This window comes from Chelonoidis abingdonii, chromosome 17, assembly GCF_003597395.2.
Source record: "Chelonoidis abingdonii isolate Lonesome George chromosome 17, CheloAbing_2.0, whole genome shotgun sequence".
Taxonomy (NCBI): domain Eukaryota; kingdom Metazoa; phylum Chordata; order Testudines; family Testudinidae; genus Chelonoidis; species Chelonoidis abingdonii.
In genome coordinates, this window is record NC_133785.1 from 20,923,114 (window position 1) to 20,937,438 (window position 14,325).

The 14,325-nt window shown below is 43.7% G+C and overlaps 1 protein-coding gene across 5 annotated transcripts in view; it reads left to right on the forward strand.

Moving 5' to 3' along the window:
* Nucleotides 1-14,325, forward strand: part of SLC6A6 (solute carrier family 6 member 6) — a 78,608-nt gene that overhangs the window by 56,872 nt on the left and 7,411 nt on the right. For all 5 annotated transcript variants that reach the window (XM_032784294.2, XM_032784299.2, XM_032784292.2 and 2 more), the window contains 5 exons: nucleotides 1,244-1,356; nucleotides 4,486-4,623; nucleotides 6,625-6,727; nucleotides 7,803-7,903; nucleotides 12,059-12,229. In XM_032784294.2, the coding sequence (XP_032640185.1) occupies nucleotides 1,244-1,356; nucleotides 4,486-4,623; nucleotides 6,625-6,727; nucleotides 7,803-7,903; nucleotides 12,059-12,229 (626 nt within the window). The remainder of the gene's footprint in view (nucleotides 1-1,243; nucleotides 1,357-4,485; nucleotides 4,624-6,624; nucleotides 6,728-7,802; nucleotides 7,904-12,058; nucleotides 12,230-14,325) is intronic.

Genomic DNA, 14,325 nt, shown 5'->3' on the forward strand with positions numbered 1-14,325 from the left:
AACAAGTTTAATTTGAATATTCTCACCAAACCTGGAAGATGTCAACATTCCAATCCACCTTCTTTTGAAACAAAAAAACAGTCCAGATTTTAATGTGCATGTAAATCTGTCCTTGCAAGATTTCCCCGCTGTAAAAATTACAAGATCACTTTTAAACCAGTAGTGAATGTCAGTTTCGTACTGCCCCTGTTGCCCAATCAGAGGTGGCATACTCACCTTACAAAAGTTCTCATGATGTATAACTAAGAGTTATTGGAAACCTGTGTGACACCAGGTGAGAACTTCTGTGAAAAACAACATAGCAGTGCAGTGCGCCGATGCTCTGTGGGTGGGTGGGTGAGTGAGCCCTTTATTAGCTGAGCCGCAGAGCAGATAAGGCACATTCTGTTACTACTGGCTATGGGTGAGCTCCTTTAGCTTGAGTTTTAGAAGCCTGTGATTTTTGGAGCAGAAGGACCAAGGTTTTAGGCCCTGGTCTGTGGGTGTGTACAGCATGTTTAATTGGTCTAGTAGTTGTGCACGATTGTTGGCAGAACCCAGATTTGTTATGGCATGACTTAGGAAGCCTAGTGGTATAGGAGAATCTGACTAAGGTGGCATGTTAGCAGTAGAATTTCCAAACAGCAGGGAACACTTTTGAGAACCCATAGGCCCAAATCCACAGCTGGTGTAAATAGGAGCAGCTCTATTGATTTCAATGGTGGTTTACAGCAGTTAAGGACCTTGGCTATTGCAGCATAAACCAAAACCTGGAAGGCAAGTGTATGAGAGATTTATGTTTTCATAAGGAGAGGTTGAGTTGGCTGCAGCATTGAAGCTTCAGGAGACTATTTGGAGCAGATTCTCTCTTGTTCCCCCTGTCACTCAAATAGAGATCATGTGTGCTAGAAACAGGATTCCTTCATTCTACTGGGGCAGTTACCTTCATTCCTGTTATACCTTCTGAATGGCTGGTGCAGGAAGCGATCCATTACTGGCATGTTTGAGACAGATGTTAAAACTGGTGGTCGGTTAGCGATGGCCTTTGGATTTTCTTGAGGTTTCTGCTGTAGTCATGCGTGCTTCTTTGTCAGATGAAAGCTCCAAACAATTTCACTTCTGGTATTTCCAGCTGGGTTTGGGTTTATCTGAAAGGAACCAGGCATCCCTGCATTGATGGGTAGCTATCTCTAGGCATGAACTGAGTACTTACTATTTCCATTCCCTTTCCCCCTGTTCCTGTTTTCTCTTTCTTCTCCTCTAGGTCCAGGCCTGGCCTTCATTGCCTACCCAAAAGCTGTGACCATGATGCCGGCACCTACTGTTTGGGCTATCCTGTTCTTTATTATGCTTCTGTTGATTGGACTGGATAGCCAGGTTAGTAACCATGGAAATGGACATATATTTCTTAGTTGTCGCCATGATGCCAGCAATGGCAACCCCATTATAAATGGGTGGATTAAAAATAACAGTAAAATACCAATAAGCCTGTGTAAATGAAGTTGCTTGTGCTGCAGAATCCATGCGTTTGAGTGGAGAAGCTGCTTTAGTCCATACACAGAGACAATGAATAAGTTAGTGGTGGCAGGGTCAGCATGATCTTGTGCATTAAGGTTTTGCTGTCGGTACCTGGGGGAGTCCAAGGGGTAGAGCAATGCATCATGGCCCAAATACTGCCCCACCACACACCACCATTTGTGGTTGGTGTGCAGCATTATCTGAGTCTGGTGAAGGAGAAGTATTCATCACAAAAGGAAAGAACAAAAAGGGTCTGTGCCTGCAAGGTGCTGAGTGCCACTGAAATCAATTGGCACTGAGGTTTCTGACCTTGTAGGGCTTGTGGACTATGTGGGAGTGAATTGCAGAGTGCACCAAAATGTTGTGCTGTAACTGCTCCTCCGACCCTGCTCGGGTGAACTACAAGGTGCCTAGTTTGTTGTAGTGTAGTGCTGTTCAAAGAGGAGTTTTTTCACAGAAATATTATCATAAATCCCACAAAGGAATCTGTTAATCATTTCTAGATAGTCACAAGTAAACAGAGGCAACCAAAGATTGCGCAGTAACTATAAACTGAGATTGCCCGAGGTTTCAGAGCGACAGGCAACTTTTTATACTCCAGTGGTAAAGTAACTCTAACGTTATAAAAATTCACTCGACAAAGGCAACATGTTTATTGAACTCAAATCCTCTCTTATATGAGGAGAGATTCATAAGTGGATTTTTCCCAGTGGTTACCCACTTACTGTCTCCAATTTGTAAAGTGTGGCATTTGTTCTAAATCAGTCTTTACTGCTTACTCTTTGAACTCTACTAAGTGACTTTCAGTCCGTTCCAAACTGAATGTTACAATGCCCAGGGCTACGGTTCTGCAATCAAGTGCTTATACAAATTTTAAGCTGTCTAGTAATTTTAAATAGCTCCTCACTGTGTAGAATAATTGAAACTAATTGAAGCGCTTAATTTCCTCTTCCTCCACTCCCCCTTTCTGGAGTGCACTCAAGCAGGGTTTTAGAATGCCAGAGCATCTTAAGATCAAATCCAACCAATGGGAAGTGTTACATGTAAAAAGAAAAACAGTTTTACATAAGACTCTAAAATAGGAGTTCAAGCAAGCATTCAGTATTTAACACTGGAAGCTAGCTGGGCCGATAATATAGCTGCTAGCCCTTATCAGTGAAGGGTACAGAGTACAATGTGTTTAAAGAAAGTTTCTGGACATAGTAAGTATATTAATGCAAAGACTAGGATGATTTGTATACGCCAGAGTATTGCTACGTCATGAACTCGCTGCGATATGTCACTGACTGTGGGATGAGCTGTTTACTTATTGACAACTTAATGGGGCCAAACTGCCCTCCGATACGTCAATGAAACTCAGTGAAGTCACCCTTGTAAAGGCCTGATCCAAAGCTCAGTGAAGTTAACGGAAGGGCTCCCGCTGTCTTCAGTGAGCTTTGGATTGTGCCAGATATGAGAGCAGGATTTGGCTGTCTGATTTCTTTGTTTCTATTAGATTTGTTTGTGCACCATTAAATGGTCCCTTTTCCTATACAAGAAGTTCTTCTGGCTGTCAATAAACTAGAGCCCTTTCCCCAAGGCTGGTTTTGTTTTATTTGGCGAATTCTAATTATATTTGTCTTACATTCATCTTTCTGTTGCAAGGATGTACAGATAATTTTTAAAAAATAAAAACCATTCTAAAATGCTGAATTAGACAAAGTAAGATATTAGCTGATCTGCTCCAGACTTCAGTTTCTGTTGCAAGTGAGAATATTTTACATACCCCCTGTAAAGTGGCTGTATCATTACCGCTATTAGAGAAGCACCTAAGGGTCTCAGGCACAAACCAGATGGCCCTATTATGCTAGGAGTTGTACAGGCATGTAAAGAATCATAGAATTGTAGGACTGGAAGGGCCTGCAAGAGGGCTTCTGTTCCAATCCCCTGCACACAAGGAAGGACTAAGTATTCTGTTTGTACAGCAGCTAAGGTCAGCCCTGGGGCTGTCGACAGCTCACCAGTGGCCCACTGCCCGAGCAGCAGTCCCCTGCCTGCCAGAGCAGTGGCCAGGGTTGGGTCAGCCTCTGTGGCTGGAACAGCAGTGGTCAGCTCCTGCTGCATGAACAGTGGCGGGGCTGGAGCAGTTGCAACCCTAGCAGTGCTCTGTTTGTCCACTCCAACCGCAGGGTATTCTTAGTAAAAACAGGGACAGGTCGCGGGCTTCTGTGAATTTTTGTTTATGGACCATGGCCTGTCCCTGACTTTTACTAAAAATACCTGTGACAGAATCTTAACTCTACCCATGTGCATTTCCTAAATAATTGGTCTATTTACAGTGTGTAAAGTATCTGCAAGAAGTTTTGCAGGAGTGGGGCCAAAGTTTATGACAAGATGCACTAGGTGGATGAAACAAACAACAAACAGGGAGGAAGTGGGGTTTTGTGTAGAGAAAAAAGTTTGCAGGGCTGTATTTCATTGAATGAATGGTCACCAGTATAATTGAAAACAGAATTTGGCCTTAACTATGTACTTTAACTATGTGCTTCATATAAATTTCACCAGTACATCAAGTGAAGACAGAGATTGAGAGTTGCTGCCGCAGTTCAGGAGGTTTAGCTTTTCAAGTATTTTTCTCTGTCTCTTTTCTAACATGCACTTTTTGTTCATCTGAAGCATCTACAACATAAAAGCCACATAAGCATTTTCCTTTCATCACATTCATTTCCTTTAGCCTCAAAGCTTATGTTTGTAAGAAAGCCAACTTAATGTCTTATAAGTATGTGCGGAAACTGACTTCAGTTCTGAAAGCTTCTTCCAAACTAAAAACTGACACACACACACACTTTAACCTTGAGGCTACAAGGAAAAGGACTGTTATTTGATTATTCAAAGTACTATATAGTTCCATAGAGTGTAAATGCAGAGCTTCTAGGGAGTGTGTAATTAAGACAAAAGAGAATGAAACATATACTGTGTATATTTCAGTTTGTTTTTTTCCCCCTCTAGTTTGTTGAAGTTGAAGGACAGATCACGTCATTAGTTGATCTGTACCCATCCTTCCTAAGGAAGGGTTACCGACGGGAAATCTTCATTGCTATAGTGTGTTTCCTTAGCTATCTTCTGGGACTAACTATGGTGACTGAAGTAAGTAACACTGGTGATGGAGAGCTTTAGTTTACTGTATTTATTTCTTTTACAATCAGCATGTATCCTCATTGACATTTTGAATCAGAAGGCATAAAGCAACCCAGTTGGAAGAACACCACCACTTAGCTCCTACATAGCTCTTTTGATCCCTAGATCTCAAAATGCTTTGAAATGGAGGTAGATCTCTTTATGCCCATTCTACAGATGGGGACACAGAGGCACAGTGAAGTGAAATAGAACCCAGGACTTCTGACACCCAGTCCATTAGTTCTCAACTTGGGGAATGGGGATATCATGAACAGTTTCCGGGATATATGGCTACCCTTCCTTTCTTTATGGCTACATAGGATGAGGACCCCAAACCTTTTTTCTTTTATAAAATGGGATCACAGTATGGAACCATTGCACTAGCCAATGAGGCCTCATTGCAAGCCAAAAAATAAAGCACATGGAATTTCCAGACGAATCTACTCAGCAATATGACATATCTAGTCTGAACATAAACAAATAAAAAGATGGAAAATCTGACTGTCACTCCTGTATAACCTAGTTTAGAGCTGCTTCCTAATCAGATAGGTGCAGAAGAACAGCTAAAGACGTTGGGAATGAAAATCTTTTCAAAACAAAAAGCTTGAAAATTAATCACACCATTCATAATGCAATAAGAATGGCAGAAAGGGGCTAAAGCAAAGATTACTTTGAAGAGCTTTGCATCTTATTTCTGATTCAGAAACTTTTAAAACATATATATAATTCTAACAACTCCAGATAAAGTCACTCATCTGCTCTAGTGTAATTTGTTTATTATGCTGTATATGTCTCTTTGATGTGGTAGCAATTTGGCTGGGTAACTACATTGTCCCTAGCTAAATTCCCTCTACAGTTTTAACTGAATATGGTACAGTTCTTCATCTCTTGACCTAAACTGTTGGCTAGTGCTGTTCTGCTAAGTTGAATAGCTCCTGACTTTCTACTTCTTCCACAAGGAATCTCAGTAATTTCAATCGTGGTGTCTAAGGTACTGTACAACATGAGTGAAAATGCCAGAAATCTGGCCCCAAAATCATTAAAAGGTAAAATAGGTTGAGATTTTTAAACTCAAATCTAGCATGATGTGGTGGGGTATACAGCTTCCATCTAGTACATTCAGTGAAGTAGGTTCTGATTTTGGTTACAGAGATTTAAATCAGTGAAGTTATTCTGGATTTAACTTGGTATAAGTGAGTCTAGAATCTGTTCCAATAAGTGCACTAATGTAATAGTTATCTTAGAAATAACACAAGCCTTCTTCAGAAGATCAGATTTAAAACAAAATCTGAGGGATCGCTGTAGGAATTAAAATAATGTCCATAACTGACATTTCGAATACACTGACAATTTGTCCAGTAATGTTTATGTGAAACTAACATAAGGAGTGAAGAAAATGACATCCATATTGAAATACAGTTCAGCATATTTAGAGCAATATGTGGCAATGAGACTGGACATATTTATGTAATATTTAAAAGTAATAGAGAGAGAGAGGTCATGCTGAGAAAATATCTTTCCATTAGGCTCATAAATGGAATAGCTCCTAGTGAGGTGACTTTAGTCTCATTGGAGGAGTTTATGTTAAAGACCAATTATTTCTTTCCATCATATGTTTCTATAAGTGCCCATACAAAAATATCTTTAAGAAGGAAAGACTTAAGTGTTTCAGTTGATTATACTAAGTGGCTTAATTTTGCTAAATAATCTTCTGCTTTAAAATGCTTTCAGTGGTAAACAAGCGTCTTTTCTAGGGAGGTTAATGCTAAGTGCTTACCTTTAATAGTTGATTGACATTTGTACATGTCAAAAAGCAATAAGATATTTTGGTAGAATTTTACTTTTTATAAACAGTAAAGAATTTGGTACAGCATAGTTTTCTGTTCATAAGGATATTTTATTTGGAATTGAGTATAGAGCACTCATGGTTTTAGTGACTGATCCTAACCCTTGTGTGTGTCTCTTTTACAGGGTGGCATGTATGTGTTTCAACTCTTTGACTACTATGCAGCTAGTGGTGTATGCCTTTTGTGGGTTGCATTCTTTGAATGTGTTGCTGTAGCCTGGGTTTATGGTAAGTAAGGATCCCTAGATCTAATATGAATCTTATTGTGAGTCAATAATACCAAATTTTACCTATTTGTTGGTCAAAGCTAGCAAGAGGCTATTCAGCAGACTGAACCATCCGTTCCTGAATGTTCTGTGGAAGCACCTGATATTTTCTCTTATTGTCATTTTGTTCTTCATTCTGAGGGCCACATTTTCAGCTGGGCTCAAGTCAGCATCCAATTTTTTCACACAGAATTGAATGTTTTTTGCATGCTCATTGGTAGTTAGATGTGCAATTAAGTATTTGCATGTGTAAACCTAAGGTCCAGAGCTGACCTTTCAGCTGATAGTGAAAAGCTCTGATTATGTCTCAATGACCTATCTTCTAAAACTGTAATCTCTATATGGGTCAAGCCAGTCAAATAGAAAACAGCTAAAAGAGCCTACAGAAAAATGTATTATGTCTGGTTATTTTAGGTGATGCAAAGTTCATAAGTCTGACAATAACCTATGTTGCTGTTTTAACTGGCTAAGACTGGTCATTTTCATGGTTCTTCATGAACTATTAATATTATGGTATTAACTATAAATACCATTTTTTTTACTTCATATTGAACGACAGTCAACTTTAGATTGAAGTGGGCTGTATCAGTTGTTACTCAGTGCTAACTTTTATCAAATTCCATGGTAGCTCTGGGGTTAGTATTCTGCTATACTAACGCAGTATTCTACTGCAACAGTATGAGAAGAGAGACTTTCCTCAACCTTTCAGTGCCACCATTCAAGGTCTTTTTGAAAGTCTTGCGCATCACCCTTCTTGAACAACATTGTACACAACTCTTTAATGTAACATTTCCTCTTTACTATGGAAATTAGCATCCACACTTAGCCACAGATACTCCTCTCTAAACACGAACAGCTCCCATAGACTCAAAACAAGCCACTATTTTCCCCCTTCAGCACCTTCTCAGCCCTAACTGTGCAGTTGTATTAATGCAATACCACTTGGTTAGTCATGTCCTACATTATGTGGCTTTCATATACAGGCTCCTGATAATGCTCTTTTCTTCACTAAATCACCAAGTGACTATGTATTCCAGGCGCTGATAATATTTACGATGCCATTGAAGATATGATTGGATACAGACCTGGTCCCTGGATGAAATGGAGCTGGATTCTAATCACACCACTTCTTTGCGTGGTAAGTACAGAATCACACTATGTCTCATCTTGCACTTGTTTCTCCTTCCAACCTTTGTCCTGTTTTTTTGTCCTCTAAAAGGGAACATCCCAGAGGGCCACCGTGTGTAGGTACCAAACGGAAAGGGGTACACATAGATTGGAAATGCTCCGTATCTCATTCAGTATTATATATAACACAAAAAGCTATGTTGCAAAGTCAAGCATTCAGAAGTTAGGAAATGCCAGAATTAAGGTTGCCTGTATGAGATTGCCTTGTCCATTTGGTCCTCCCCCGTAGCTCCTCATCCAGTTTCAGTGTTCTCCCTGAGCCAACTGGCTCCCAACCCTACCCCACCCTGTTTCCCTCATTGGTTCCAGTACCAGCCTACCCATGCAGCCACACCCAGCCCCCACCTCCCCCCCGCCTCACTAGCTCCCTGTCCTTGGCTCCTGATCCAGCCAGTCCTAGTCTCCCCTCAGCTCCAAGTCCCAGTCTCCTCCATCTCCCAGTTACAGTTACTCTCCCACCTCTACTTCCAGTCTCACTAGGCTTCCTGTCTCAAGCCACTTTTTCCCCGATTTGTCTCCTCTGTATAAGAGTTAGACAGCTTCATCCTCCGCATTGCCTGAGGACCAGTGGGGACCGGGGGAGGGGAATCACCGAAAGCATAGGAGAGATAGGTTCCCTATTCTAATTTCTGGTGCCTGACCCTGTGCTCTGCGTGGATGGTACATGCACAATCTGATGAGCACTAAGACCTGTGAGAGGCTTGAGCATGCTCAGTGAAGATGGAATCGTTGGAGATTTTAGTGTTGAGCTCTAGCAGGTCTCTACTGAGCATGTGTGAACTATGCTTTTTAAAAGGCTTAGTTATAACTTGGTCATTGGGGCATTAGAGCATTTCAGGGAAAAGGTTTCAAGAATTTTTTTAAATGGGTGAAACAATATATTTTTCCCTAGCCTTGTCTTCAGAAATGACTGAACCATTTTGGCTGAAATTTTCCAATCAATCAATCAGTCTCTATCACTCAACCTTAGGCTGACACTCAGCATGGAAGACTTCAACCCAAATGGTTAAAGTTTGGTAAAGTTACAAAACAGCTGAAAACAGGATCTTATACTGGGAAGTATTGAGCAACCTTAAGCATAGATAGTGCTACCAGCCCCAGCAGGGCCGGTGCAAGGAAGTTTCGCGCCCTAGGCAAAACTTCCACCTTGCGCCCCCCCCAAGCCCTGCAGCAGCTCCCCACCCTCTGGCCCGAGGAGCCCTGCGGTACCTCCCCACCCAGCTCACCTCTGCTCCACGTCCTCTCCGAGCGCTGTCCTGCTCTAATTCTCCTCCCAGGCTTGCAGCGCCAAACAGCTGATTGGAGCTGGTCAAGCCTGGGAGGCAGGAGAAGTGAAGCAGCAACTGCGCAGTGGAACCCCCAGGCTGCCAGTGGCACGCTGACCCAGGGGCATGGGTGGCAAGTTTGTAGAAATTTTCGTGATGTCCAGAACCTGCCCCCCAAACTCTGCCTCCACTTGCCTAAGGCTCTGGGAGGGGTTGGGGGGGGAGCTCTGGGGTGCAGGTCCTGGGCTGGGGATTAGGGTGCAGGAGGGGTGCAGGCTTTGGGATGGAGTTTGGGTGCTGGGTGCAGGCTCCAGGCTGGGGCAGGAGGTGGGTGTGCAGGAGGGGGTGAGGGGTGCAGGCTTTGGGATGGAGTTTGGGTGCAGGCTCTGGGCTGGGGGTGTAGGAAGGGGTGAGGGATGCAGGCTCTGGGAGGGAGTTTGGGGATAGGAGGGAGTGCAGGGGGATGAGGGTTGGGGCTGAGGATGAGAGATTCATGATGCAGGAGGGGGATCAGGGCTAGGGCAGAGGGCTGGGGTGTGGGATGAGGGCTGTGGGGCTGAGGATGAAGGGTTCATGATGTGGGGGTGCTCAGGGCTGAGGCAGAGGATTAGGGTGCAGGGAGATGAGGATTGGGGCTCAGGATGAGGGGTTCATGCTGCAGGGGGGCTCAGAGCTGGGGAAGAGCATTAGGGTGCAGGGAGATGAGGATTGGGGCTAAGGATGAGGGGTTCATGCTGCGGGGGGGGTGCTCAGGGCTGGGGAAGAGGATTAGGGTGCAGGGGTATGAGGGTTGGGGCTCAGGATGAGGGATTCATGATGTGGAGGGGGCTCAGGGATGAGGCAGAGGATTAGGGTGTGGGGGGCTGAGGGGTTTGGGGTGTTGGAGAGGCTCAGGGCGAGGGCGGAAGCACAGGGTAAGGGCAGCCTGCCCTGCCAGTAGGAGTGGGGCGGGGGGGGGCACTAGGACTCTGGGGCAGCAGACAGCAGTTCTGCAGGGAGCCGCTCTACTCCAGCAACAGAAGCAGGCAGGGGAGAGACGCTGCGCTGCTTTCTGTGAGGCAGGAAGGCGGCAGGGCAGGGAGGGGGGAGACCCGCCGGGGGGCCAGGGCCGAGGCCTGATCCAGGCAGGGCCGGGGGAGAGACCCAGCTCCAAATATTGTTGGAGCAGGGCACCCGGCCTTGAATATTGCTGGTGCTCGAGCACCGAAAACATATACAACCTGCCGCCTATAACCCTGCTCTGCCAGCTGCCGTGGCGGCGCCCTGACCCAGGGGACAACCCGGGCTTCCGCTGCCGCCGGCAGCTCAGACTCCCTCTCTGTCCCAGCAGCAGCGGGCTGCTCAACCATTTAAAAAAAAATGGGGGGGCGCGTTTTGGCGCCCCCAAATCTCGGCGCCCTAGGCAACCGCCTAGTCCGCCTAAATGGTTGCACCGGCCCTGAGCCCTAGCTGTAGTGGAGCAGTGTCAGCTAATCTTGGTGAAGATGTTGGATGTTTTTATGCCAGTGCTGTGTAAATATTGACAATTTGAGGTGGAGAGTTGTAGCAGGTGGCCTCAACACAGCAGAATTCCTATGTACAAGGCAATGGCTGGAGAAAATCAAAATCCTCATATTCATATTTCCTATTTTCTTATGAACACACACACACAGAAAATATTTCCTTTCTCACTGATGCATGTTAACGCAACATAGTAGATTCACATGTCTGATGTAAAACCTCATTACTGTCAAAGCAAGTGGGCTTGCTTGTTGAGTGTAGGTGTCTGATGAGTCATCTCCCTCCCAGGCTTTCTGACTGTTAGACTGCTTTGCTGTCATCCACCTGACCCAGCTCCAGCTCGCAGACCCTTCATAATCTCCAGTGTCAAAGCTGACTTCAGCGTTGCAGGATATATAGCTTGACATGAGTGAACAGCACTGTGGGAAATACATAATATAGTTTGGCTAACACAACTGCACATGCTGGGTATAATGTAGTGTGCATGGCAGCTAACATATATGTACTAGCTAACACCATGCTCAGAAGCGAGCGCAGATGAGGAGAGTTCAGGAGAGGGGAGATCCTGCAAGAGTACTGTAATAATATCCTGACCAGGACTTTGGAACAACAAAAGAAAAGCTTGTCCCCTTAGAATCCATCATTGGGTTTACACTGCAATCACTGTACGATGGGACAGGACTCTGGAGGTTAGCCAGTGCTATATGGATGCCCATGCAGTGCAGCCCTGACTCACTGGGCTTATGATGAGCTACCTCACTGTTAAGTGGCTGTTTGATTTAAAGAGTATCCAAGAACCTGGCATACAGACTGAAGCACAAAACCTAGCTGTGTTGGTTTCAGAGCAGAAATAAGTAGTTTTCCTAATTTTGCAAGGGGGAAGAGCATAATATCTTTCCCTTTCAAAGTAGCCAGTACTGAAATAAAGGAACTTTATGCTGGAGGACAAGTTGGTCAGTGTTAGGAAATGAGGTAAAGAACTGCACAGAGAACTTCATTTGCAATGCGTGAGAGTTATTGCTTCTACAAAATACAGGAACCGTGCTACGTTTGAGTGCTATCTACTGGGGCCATATCTATTAAGTGGCTATTTACATAAATATGCATATTAACTGGCTATTTACATACATATGCACATATAAAGCTTTCTTGTAACAGTTTCAGTGTAGAATATCTTTCCCATAGTTTAAAACGTGTAGCAAAGTTGGCCGGTGCTGCCTTTTACTGCCTTCCTTTTCTGGGTCCCAGGGATATCATATCCTGTGTAAGCTGCAGTGGATCCACAATGCTTGTACCTATGTTATAACCCTTCTTCCCGTTTTGTTTTCCCGCCCTCACAGGCGTGCTTTGTCTTTTCTCTGGTCAAGTATACCCCCCTGACCTACAACAAAGTTTACACATACCCTGACTGGTCAATTGGCTTGGGATGGGTTCTTGCTCTTTCCTCCATGATCTGCATCCCACTGGTGATGGTCATCCGCATTGTTCAGTCAGATGGCTCACTTATTGAGGTAAGAATGACCACATAAATGGTGGGTGGATGGTTACTCTGTCTGTCTCACACACACACACAAGTTTAACATTTAAGAGTAAATGGTGGCTTGAGTTGTATCTCTTTGTATCTGCTTTGTTGATTTGGCTCCAGGTAAGTTATTTTAACATACAATGGATAAAGCAAGCCACACTGGAGAGGTACAATATGTCACACACGTGTCCATGTCTTTAATATGGAAGGGCTGCCAGTGGAGAATACAGATCCCAGCATGCTAGCCTCCACCTTCTCCATCTTGATAAAGCTGGAGCATGGCATGATGTGAAATGAAGCTGCCTTCTGTACAAAAGATAGGCCAGCTGCAGCCTGAGTCATGTTGTGCAAAATGCAGACGAGTCTCATCTTAGGCGGGGGTTCTGTTCCGCGGTTAGCGCGTAAAGCAAAAACCGCGTGTAGTCAAAATTACATTGAGTTGAATGGCAGGCGGAATCGCTCACACTACAGGTACAGTATTAAAATTGTTATCTTTCTCTTTTTTTTTGTTTTTGCCGACCGTGTAAAGCTGAAATTGCGCATGTTAAATGCGCGCAAGCTGCGACAGACCTGTAATCACAACCCTTGGAAAGCTGCCATTGTGGCTCTTGATAGGACAAAGTTGAACACCTCAGTTTAACCAGTATAAATAATCACTTTTCCGATCACCAGTTCTTTCAGCAAATATTATGAATCCTATCTAACTAAATTAAAACCTAAGCCTTCTGGCCTCAAAAAAATATCAGCTGATATTACTTGCCTTCCAGGGCTGTATTCTTTTTGTTCAACAAAATGTTCCCTCTCTGAGCACAGTTGTTTTGTTTGTCTGATTTCACACAGAGGCTGAACTATGCATATGTGTACCAGAGCTCAGTTCGCAAGGCAAAGGGAGCTCAACACACAGGTGAATAGGTAAAATAGTAGAGAGACGATTAGAGCTAGAAAAGTTAGCGAGAAGGCCACATCTAAATCCTGCACCCAAGAACCCATGGAATTTTGAGACTATTTAGTACCACATGTGAAGGCCATGCCTGACCTCATCTCTAGTCAAAAACTCAATTCCCGAATTTTAGGAAAATGCTTTTCTGAACTTTTTGGCTCTTCTCGCTCTCCCTCTCTCTCTCTAAAATGAACCAAATGAAACATTGGCTCCAAATGCTCCCAAACTTTGGGGAAACTTGGATTCAGATCTGAACTTTTCAGCTTGATCTTACCACGGGCAGATATATGCTTAGTGCAGCGCAAAGACAACTACATTCTTCTATTCACCCTTCACAGTGTTTCTTCATCTTCTCTTCAAACTGTGTGCTTCTTTTTCAGTAAAGAAAGTAGCTTTTCCTAGAACACAGTAGTACACTTGAATTTGTGTGTTCTCCAAATTTTAATGGTCTTTTTTATGCTAGCTAGGACATTTTGTTGGGGGGGGTTTTCCTGTCTGCATTCTCACCATCTATTCAGAAAGAGGCCTAAAAGTAGCCAAAGCTGCCTTTTAAGATCATCTAGGGAAGGGAGGAGGTAACCACTTGTCTCATTCCTGCTTTGTGAACTGAGAACTAGAAGAGAGGTTGCAGCTTGCCAATGAACTACCCTGTTTAAAGGCAGGATTGTTTTCAATATGAGAGAGAACACATGAATTGGAGGAGACTCTATAGCACTGAAATTCAATTTGTGTTTAATCAGACAGTTTGACTTCCCATCCAGTGAGGCCTTGGTGCTCCTTCGTGAATAAAATATTAGGGTTGGAAAGGCCATTCTGGGTCATGTAGGCCACACTGCTGCATAGCAATAGTACAGTTTCCATTAGTCTTACAGCATCCCTGAATATTTGTTGGCCAAATTTAGCCTCCAATACCGCTAACGATGGTAACTCCACAACCTTTCTTGAATTACTAACATGCTTTTCCCCTGTGCTCCAGTACTTAAAGATACCGGGTTTCATTCTCTAATTGAGGCCAAGTGCTCAAAAATAAACTGGACTGTTACATGGATAATGAGATAGTTACATTAGCTAGGATAAAAATAGCTTTAGGGGAATATATATCCATATGCTTCAGAGCCTTCACCAGCTATGAAGTGGCTAAG